At 44.4% G+C, this 10,308-nt stretch overlaps 1 protein-coding gene across 1 annotated transcript in view; it reads right to left on the minus strand.

The window, feature by feature from the left end:
• The window catches only part of ACADSB (acyl-CoA dehydrogenase short/branched chain), a 29,696-nt gene extending 19,392 nt beyond the window's left edge, over window positions 1-10,304 (minus strand). The window contains exons 1-4 of the mRNA XM_075935313.2: window positions 10,169-10,304; window positions 3,728-3,887; window positions 1,523-1,623; window positions 814-1,020 (exon numbers count right to left, since the gene is read on the minus strand). Coding sequence (XP_075791428.2) covers window positions 814-1,020; window positions 1,523-1,623; window positions 3,728-3,887; window positions 10,169-10,204 — 504 coding nt within the window. The 5' untranslated portion in view covers window positions 10,205-10,304. The remainder of the gene's footprint in view (window positions 1-813; window positions 1,021-1,522; window positions 1,624-3,727; window positions 3,888-10,168) is intronic.
• Between the last annotated feature and the right edge of the window lie 4 nt (window positions 10,305-10,308).

Genomic DNA, 10,308 nt, shown 5'->3' on the forward strand with positions numbered 1-10,308 from the left:
ATTTTGCTACTCCTGAGTTGCAGCAACAGCATGGGTTATGCACCACAACTCACTTCATTGTCAGAGACACTCATCTGCGTTCCTACAGTTCTACAGCACTGCAGTATTACTTCCTGCATATTACAGTGTAATACTAAATGATTACATGGATACATATCCCTAAAGGCCCCTGTTTTTAAGTTTTTCTCCATAGCAAGTCAGTATTTCTATCCCATTCGACTTAGGAGACCTATTAAAAAAAGTATATTTAGGAGTATTAATGAAGATTCCATATAAAAAATTTTTTCCTCTGCTGATGCTAACATACATAATAATCATTCTTAGTTCCCTGCCAATATACAAGTGACAAACACGGTCTCTTTTCTTAAAATCTTGTTAATTGTTAAGTTCACAACAAGAAACAGTACACATTTCTGCAAGACAGATAGGCAGGCTAATGAAGATAGAGAAAAGCTCCTGGAAAAGTTTGGTGCAGGAGAAACAACTGAACATGCAAGTCTCTACTGTTTACATGTATGTAACTCCTATTCAAGTCCATGGGAGTTGTGTGCAAAAGATCTGCAGAATCAGCCTCAAATTACTGAACAATGTGCTTTTCATTTTTCTCCTTCACCTGTCCCCCTTCTCCAGATGAAGTGGACATATCTGTGTCACTCCATGTACACAGATTTCAGTTCTCAAATAGCATTCCAATGTTGTCATATGAAAATATTGCTTCAGAATGTCATGTATCATTTCATTCCCTAATACACAGTAACATTATGAAATCATATAAAATGTTATTTAATTTAGTAAAGAACATATTTAACTCACCAAATCTTTAGTTAGTCTGGGCAAATAAGTTCTCTTTTGTTCTTCTGTTCCATATGTAGTAAACATTTTATTAGTTATTGTGTTCTGGAGTTCACACAGAAGAGCTACAGCTGGGTCAACCTTGGCCAATTCCTCTACCACCACTATGACAGAAAAAACTGAAGATCCAGTTCCTCCATACTCTGGTCCAAGCTCAATACCCATGAGCTAAAATAGAGAGAATGTATATACTGTACAACCATTGTGGGGAGATTATCACAGACAGTAACTTAGGCTGACAAGATTTTCAAATATTTTCACTACTGGAAAAATTATGTACAGGTAGTAAGCAATTCAAATACTTTTGTTCAAGTCAGAGAATATAAAATTTCTTCAGATCCCTTTGTTATACCTAAAATAATTTAGCTGGGTGATATTTGCTGCATAGGGGTCAAGACAGTGGTATTCATACAAAAAACAAAAGAGAGCTATCAACACATATGTGATTTATCATCATGACGACTCTGGTTTTGTTTGTCAGAATTATAATTTCAGAATTAAATGCAACATTTAAACTTTTCTAACTGTAATTTCCTACTAAACAGTAATTTAGGATTGAAAAAAGGCTAACGTCCATTCAAACTACTTAATCTAAAACAAAAGAAGTTGCACAACTGGCCATAACATTTCATAATGTAACTCTTGAATTAAAATAATAAAGTATGCAGACCCCTTGTTCAAATAGTCCTTGCTGTACAGATTCATCCATTTTTGCATTTGCATCCATTGTTTTTACCAAAGGTGCAATCCGTTCTTGAGCAAATTTTTTCACTATAATGAAGAAAAAGAATAGACATAAGTATTCTAGCCAATTATTTAACTAATATCTGAGCCAGCGATTTAGTTTTTTTTAGCAAGGTGTATATATCATTCAGTGCAGGGAGATCCCACAGATATGCAATACCCTACTCCAATAGCATCCAGAAAGGAAGATTAAGTGCTCCAGAGAGGAATATTGGTGTTTTGGATGTGTAGTTAATTCCCAGCAAGAGGTTTAAAAGATCCAAGTCCCGGAGCTGATGTAACTGGGAACTACCTATTTCAGATCAGACGCTTTTTAAATTTCTAAGAAACATGAGAGCACTTTGCTGACTAGAAGAAAGATCAGAAACTCACTGAGATATAAGAGCTCTCCCTCTGAGTTTGTTTGGTATTTATATTAGTTTTTTTAAAAGAGTTTACAGACTTAAAAATGCTCTCAGTGAATGTGGCTAGATACCTTGCTGGCATGTATCATTCTGATTTAACAAGATGCCTGTAAATGATGAATTGGAAAAAGATTTCTTTTGCTTAATCTAGTTCTTGTATTTACTTATCTGTTCAAGCTGTGGCCCAGTTACAACTACTGGCTGAACCTCTCTAATCTGGAACTCTCTGGTCTTGCATTATCAGAGACCCCTACGTGTGCTTCGGAGTAGAAGCACTCACAAGAGAAAAAAAGCACCACAGGACCACAGATGTTACCAGACCAAAGAGCCAGGCCGGCAGCTAGGAGTGGAGCCCCAGGGCTGGGGACTGGTGGCTGGGTTTAGACCTCCGTTGCAGGAGCCAGGACCAGGCATCTGGGGGATGGCATCTGCATGCCGAGGGCCCAGCAGCTGATAGCAGAGGTGCCAGTATTGATGTCCCTAAGTCCAGCAGGCTCCCTGATTCAGGACCAGACAGGTCCCAAGCGAGGTCCAACCTGTACTTTGAGCCAATTCCTAGAGAATAGATATCCATACCACAACTTGGGTGAGGCTTTTGCTCTGCCCTCAAACCCCTACCAACTACTGCTCTCACTTCTGTCCCCCTTTTAAAACAAACCCCAATGACTCCTTAGTGATCTCTGAACTGTTCTGTATGCTCTGCCAAGTCCTCAAACTGTGGGGCAACTGCTTAGCCCTGTCACTGCATAGGAAGGAGTGCTGTCAAGGGAGAATCAAGTTGTTCTGGACACGCAGAGAGATGGGGGATGAGAACATCATGGACAGTTAACGAACAAATAAGCCTCCAGGGCTTCCTGTGGAAAAAAAATATTTACCAAGGAGCCAGTGGAGAGAGAAAAGTACACTTTGGAAAAAGAGGGCAGTGAGAAATTATTTTAGAAACCTCCCAAAAACAAACAATCCCCCAAACCTCACTGCCCAAAAACTTAAAGCAAAGTTAAGTTGGCCCAAAGATGCCTCATGACCTTCCAGGACACTGAGTTCACTATATTCAATCTTCTGAAAATGGTGAAATACAGAGTCAAGGTAAAAATAATTCCTAAAATGTAACTTTAACTCCGCTTTCTGAATGTGATGCCCCAAAACACTAACACCACACATAACAGGTATCTTGTCCCATGATAATAATAAACAAGCCATGAAATCTGAGAATGAATTTAGTGACTCAGACTCTGATAGGATCCAAATTGTCAAATATGAAGAGTATCACCTTTCCTTACAATACTACATTCAAAAGCAAGGTCAGGTGTTAAAGCCTAAAACCAACATTATTTACAGAGTGAAAAATACCTTGGTCCACTCTATATTGATTTTTACTCCTGCACTGTGCCCAGTACACTCTTTAGAACTCTGCCCTTAGAGAGGCCCAACTACAACTAAGTAGATGTGATTTCCAGCATGGGTAGATAGACTCACAGTAGCTTTGTTAGAACTAGCAGGCTAAAAATAGTAGAGCAGATATTGCAGCAAAGACCAGGCTAGTCACCTGAGTCACTTCTGACCTAAACAGAATTTGAAATCAAGTTTTCACATAAACTTTAATAAACACACTGGTCTCAAAATGTAGCTATGAATAAAAAGCAATATTTTACAAATATTTAATGCTGAACTTTTTGTGACATCTAGTAATAGACTACTCAATTTTAAGAACTTGAATGGCAAGTTACCCATTTCTTTCATCATCATCTCTTCTTCTGAAAGCATGTCAAGTGGAGCACACACTACTCTCTCATTGGCTAAGTTTGCCATAGCTTCTGATTTGGATGATTTAAAAACAGCAGGAGGAGCCTTCCAAGAAGCCAAGTATGCTGGCGTGTTTCTTTTTAGCTGTTGACAAATAATAAAGTTATAAAAATAAATTTTGATATACAAAAATAAATGCTCAAGTATTTATAAACAAGAATACAGATTTTTCACACTTTTTATTTTCTATTCAATAACTGAAAGGAAATACAATTATATATAATGTATTATTTTCAACTTTATTAATTTCAAGTTTTTTAGCACTGGGAGCAAAGGAGCTCAATCAATTCAATTTCCTTTCAACCTGTGTCTATCAATCCTACAAACTACTTTCTTCCCGTCAGTTTTTTACCCATTGGTAAGTATGAGATTGTTATTTTGGTAAAGATAAAAAATATTGTTTGTAAAATATGAATAGCTTTGAGAATTGCATCAATCAGCTAGAATCTGTTGTTAGTATTGCTAATATTAGAAGCCTGCTAGAATGTTCACATTAATAGCTGAACATTTTAAAAGATTTGTCTCCATTCAACCCATAACTATATTAAATACTAAAAAGTTTTCTTATAATAATAGTCTTAATTATTATTCTGAGTGTCTTTTTGCCTTGAGACCAATCAACTAAGAATGCTGGCAACTACATGGACAGCTGGACAAATGCTCTTTATTAAAGCTTGAATGTATTATGATTTTTATTTTTGTTCTCAAGTGTTCTGCAATCCCAGTGTCCACATAATTTGACTACAATGTGTATTAGATTATTAAACATGTGGCTAAAATAATTTCAGAAGTTATGGCATAGCTATGTTATCATAGAGGAACTTGTCAAAATAAACAGTAACTTAACATGTTATAAATTTAAGAATGAGCAAATACACCAGAAAAGATGCAATGATATTAAAACATGTTTCAATTAACAAGTTTAAATTCCAGAGTTGGTATAATGAAAATTATAAGCAACAGACTGCCAGTTGGCAAAAAGCCTTAATCAGCTGTTTATTTTTAAATGTCAAAAAGTGATACAGCAAAGAGCTGAAATTAGAAAATTCACAATAAAGACCAGGAGTGGGCAATAATTTTAACAGAGGGGACCTTTCATGAATTTTGGTACATGGTCATGAGCCAGCTCCATCCCCTCCTTCTCCCAGAAGAGGTGGAGCCTGGGGCATACGGGGCAGAGCTGGGGACTAGTCTCCCCCCAGAGTTGTCAAGGATCAGAGGCTTTGAAGTACAAACAAAGCAAAGGGCTCGCAGCTCCCAGCCACACCACTACTGCGTTGCCTAACAAGCTGCCTAGAGGTTGCTGTGGCTACGCAACCTGGAGACCTTTAAATATCCACAGCAACTCTGGGCGCCTGCGAGGCAATGTGGTAGCAGCAGAGCCAGGAGCTGTGAGCCCTTTTAATTGCTGCTATTTAAAGGGTGTGCAGATCCTGGCCCCACTGCTACCACATTGGCTGGTGGCCACTTGGGGTTGCTGTGGCTATTTAAAGGTCTTGCAGCTCCAGCTCTTGCCAGGGTAGTGCCACAACCAGGAACCAGGACCATTTAAATAGTGTTCTGCAGCCTTAGCAACCATCTGGGGGGAGCTGGCACCACCCCCAGAAAGGGGCTACTGCTGGAGCAGCCTCTGCCTGCAGCCACTGTGGACTACGGCTTCTTCACAGCAGCCTCCTTTTGCTCCCTCCCCCTCGAGCTGCTGCCTCTGACACCGGTCTTGCTCCCCCCCCCCCCCCCCCGCCTCTCTCCTGGCTGCCTCAGTTACTCGACTATTTGCTTACATTTCTAGTTTGTGGAATGCACGGTGGTAAAATTTGACATTAACAGACAGGAAAATGTTAACATGTAGCTGAAGCAAAGAATGGGCTGTGCATACAGCCTATATCATGGTTATGAGATAGTTTGCAGGTTCAGATTTACAATATGGTAGTGGAAGGACTGTTTTCCATATTTTAAAAGTGCGCATAAGATATATTATTTTGACAGCACTGTAAATGGATTCAAATAAATTGCTGATGAGTAAGTAGAGGATGGGTGATAATTTCAACATATATTAGTTAAGGTTATTTAGAGAACTAATAATTCTCTAGCATTCAAATTGTTTAAAAAAGTAGCTGCAACAGTTTTCTTTCGGACAACAGATTTCAGCTTCAAATTTTGATGGAGTTATTAAAATCTCAAGAATCATATAACACTAGAACTGGAAGAGACCTCGAGAGGTCATTGAGACCAGTCCCCTGCCCTTACAGCAGGACCCAGTACCATCTAGACTATCCCTGACAGACATCTATCTAACTTGCTCTTAAATATCTCTAGAGATGGAGATTCCACAACCTCCCTAGGCAATTTATTTCAGTGTATAACCACCCTGACAGTTAGGAAGCTTTTCCTAATGTCCAGTCTAAACCTCGCTTGCTACAGTTTAAGCCCATTGCTTCTTGTCCTATCCTCAGAGGCCAAGGAGAATGTTGGAGGATGCCCATAGCATATAAATATTTCTTCACTTATCAACATTCTTATAGAAAACTAGATTAATGACAGCATACTACATTTATTCCAGCCTCACTTTAGTAGCAGAATTGAAAGTTAAACTCTTTAACCATTAATGAAGCTGTAGCTATTAAATACACATGAAATAATGAAGACAAAACAAAAAAAGTTAAATCTTCAAAGTATTTGTTCAAAATAGAGAAACTTAAATCTACCCAATCAGCATATATCAGAAACGTCCACTAATTTTATTTTAGAACACTAGCTAGAGAAGGCGCAGACAGCAGAAGGTTGGAAAGAGTGGGTGACAAGCTAAGAAAATGATCTTTGCAATAACATTGTGAACAGATATGAGCAGGGCAAAACTGCAATTGTCACAGTCAGTGCGATTACTGAAGTAAAGAGGATAATAGTTTAAATTAGGACTGTCAAGCAATTAAAAGGCAGAGGGAGAGCCCAGAGCTGTGTGTGTGTAGAAAAGTGAGAAGCCTGGTGTATGGCTCAGCTGGGCTGCGGAGAGCAGGGAGGGGGCCAGGAGCCAGTGAGTGGCTCAGCTTTCTGGGGGAGGAAGGAGCCACATGCATAACTAAGCTGGGCTGCCCAGGAGAGCTAAGAAGCCTGGTGGGGCAGCAGGGCAGGTGGTGGGGCTGGAAGCAGGAGGGCCCAAAATGACCTCCCCATGTCTGGCAAAATCCCTCTGAGATTCAGTCAGGTCCTGGGGGTGCCAGATCAGGGAGGTCCAACCAGTATAATATGAATTACACGGCAAAATATGGGTAAAACAGAGCCAGAGATATACAATTCTCCCCAATGCAGTGCAGTCACAATTTAATTAACACGCTTTTTTTAATGAGCATCATCAGCATGGAACCATGTCCTCTGGAATGGTCTCCAAAATACGAAGGGGCATACAAATGTTTAGCATATCTGGCATGTAAATACTTCGTAATGCCGGTTCTAACTTTGCTACAAAAGTCTCATGTGAATGCCTGTCCTCACTTTCTGGTGATACTGTAAATAAGGAGCAGGCAGCATTATCTCTTGTAAATGTAAACTAATTTTTTTGTAGTGAGTGGCTGAATATGAAGTATGCTGAATGGACTTTTAGGCTCTAAAGCAGTGCTGGGCAACCTACAGCCTGTCAGGATTCTATGTGTGGTCTGAGAGACATTTTGTTGACCACTGTAGTTGACCATTGTAGTTTTTTTTCCTACCAGTATTACTAAAGAGGCACATATGTAAGGCAAGGGCACGTGAAGTGAGATGCATGGAAACTGGACACAACACTGACTGTGAGAGCCATGCATTCCCTCTGCAAAGTACTACTATTCAACTGGCATACTCTACAAATTCTAGGTATACAAGCACAGTCAGCAAAACTACAGGCAGTCCCCGGGTTACGTACAAGATAGGGACTATAGGTTTGTTCTTAAGTTGAATTTGTATGTAAGTCCGAACTGGCTCCAGATTCAGCTGCTGCCACTGAAACTGACCAGGGACTGACTACAGGAAGCCAGAGGCAGAGTTGCTCTGCCCCCAGCTTCCTGGAATCAGCCTGATCAGTTTCAACAGCTGCTGAATCTGGAGCCTGGGACAGAACAGCTGGGGCACTGCCCGGTAGGTTCCCACAGGACCAACCTGGCAGCACCCCAGCTGCTCTACCCGAGGCATCCCGCAACAAAAGCGTGGTCTGCTGGGGGGGGGGGGGCGTGCACTAGCTGCGCCCCCTCCCCCCCAGCAGACCAGGGACCCCCGAAAAAAGCCGCCGCCTGGGCGGCTTTGCTCCCGGGCAAACGAGCAAAGCGGCTTTGCTCCTGTCCCCCTGGTCTGCTGGGGGGGTCCAGCGGTGGGGGTCCCGCTGCCTGGGCGGCTTTGCTCCCGGGCAAACGAGCAAAGCGGCTTTGCTCCTGTCCCCCTGGTCTGCTGGGGGGGTCCAGTGGCGGGGGTCCCGCTGCCTGGGCGGCTTTGCTCGGGTGTGTCTGGTCTGCTGGGGGGGTCCAGCGGCTTTGCTGGACCCCCCCAGCAGACCAGGGGGACAGGAGCAAAGCCGCCCAGGTGGCGGGGGTCCCGCTGCCTGGGCGGCTTTGCTCGGGTATGTCTGGTCTGCTGGGGGGGTCCAGCGGCTTTGCTGGACCCCCCCAGCAGACCAGGGGGACAGGAGCAAAGCCGCCCAGGCGGTGGGGGTCCCGCTGCCTGGGCGGCTTTGCTCCCGGGCAAACGAGCAAAGCCGCCCAGGCGGCAGCTTTGCTCGGGTGTCCCTGGTCTGCTGGGGGGGTCCAGCGGCCTTGCTGGACCCCCCCAGCAGACCAGGGAGACCGGGAGGACACAGGTGGCGACCCACTGCCCGTGAGCTCCGGGGCGAGAAAAGCCCCGTTCGTAAGTGCGGATCCGACATAAGTCGGATCTGCGTAAGTCGGGGTCTGCCTGTACCCCATCCTGCGAGACCACCTTGGTTACGACTATCTTGTGGCCCACTGACACGAAGGAGGTCCACTCATACGGCCCACTCACTAACTTAGGTTGTCCTTCACTGCTTTAAAGTTTTAAATTGTTTTGAGTGCAGTTATGGAACAAAACAACTTTACATTTGTAAATTGCACTTTCACCATAAAGAGACTGCATGACAATACTTGTACCAGATGAATTGAAAAATATTTCTTTAATCATTTTTACAGTCAAACATTTGTAATAAAAAATATAAAGCGAGCAGCATACACTTTGTATCCTGTGTAACTAAAATCAATATATTTTAAAATGTAGAAAAACATCCAAAATATTTAATACATTTCAATTAGTAGTCTATTGTTTAACTGTGTGATTAAATCGCAATAAGTTTTTTGAATTGTGAGAATTAGCTACAATTAATCAACAACCCTACTTTAAATAAGAGTTTTAGTTCTGTGGAGATGTAGCAAAAGACAAATTATAGTGATGTTATACTGAATGAATCAGCAGGATTTAGATGCAGCTTGGAGACCTACAGGGGTCTGAGTGGAAGATACCTGGTTTAACAAGTTCACACAACAATAGGTGCTCCCAAAGTTTTTTCCCCTCAAAATAGGGTATTTTTGAATTTTTAATCTTCTAAAAATAGCTGGGAGGGGGGGAGGGGGTGTTTGCAGATAGGCTAGGACAGGGTGACCAGAAGTCCCAATTTTTATAGGGATAGTCCCGATATTTGGGGATTTGTCTTATATAGGCGCCTATTACCCCCCACGCTCCCTGTCCTGATTTTTCACACGTGTTGTTTAGTTAGCCGAGGCTCAGAACCAGGCTGCAGAAGGGGGGGCGGGTGTGAGTCTCGGAGCGGGAGGGCGCGAGGGGTGTGTGCGGGCTTGCGAGGCGGGTGTGACAGGCGCACGGGGGTGTGTGCGGGCTTGCGAGGCGGGTGTGACTGGCGCACGGGGGTGTGTGCGGGCTTGCGAGGCGGGTGTGACTGGCGCGCGGGGGTGTGTGACAGGCTTGCGAGGCGGGTGTGACAGGCGCGCGGGGGTGTGTGCGGGCTTGCGAGGCGGGTGTGACAGGCGCGCGGGGGTGTGTGCGGGCTTGCGAGGCGGGTGTGAGGCGCGCGGGGGTGTGTGCGGGCTTGCGAGGCGGGTGTGAGAGGCGCGCGGGGGTGTGTGCGGGCTTGCGAGGCGGGTGTGAGAGGCGCGCGGGGGTTTGACAGGCGCGCGGGGGTTTGACAGGCGCGCGGGGCGTGACAGGCTTGCGAGAGTCGGGAACGGGGGGGAGGCGGGTGTGACGGGGTCCGGGCAGGGCGGCGAGGGGGGACGGTCCCGACCCCGCACCCGAATCTCTCCTTGGGGAAGGGGGCGCCTGGCACCTGGGCAGAGCGGGCCAGAGGCAGCCCAACCCCTTCAAGGCCCACGATTCACCTTCACGCAGCTCCGCCACAGCGCCGCTGCCGCCATGCTCGCTGCTGCGGCCGCCGACTCCCCTCGGCTCGGGGCGCACGCGAGGAAGCCCCTAAGCTCGCGCTGGGAGCAACGCACCCGAACCCACCACGGTCCAATTG

Source organism: Pelodiscus sinensis, chromosome 8, assembly GCF_052426305.1.
Source record: "Pelodiscus sinensis isolate ZL-2025 chromosome 8, ASM5242630v1, whole genome shotgun sequence".
Lineage (NCBI taxonomy): Eukaryota > Metazoa > Chordata > Testudines > Trionychidae > Pelodiscus > Pelodiscus sinensis.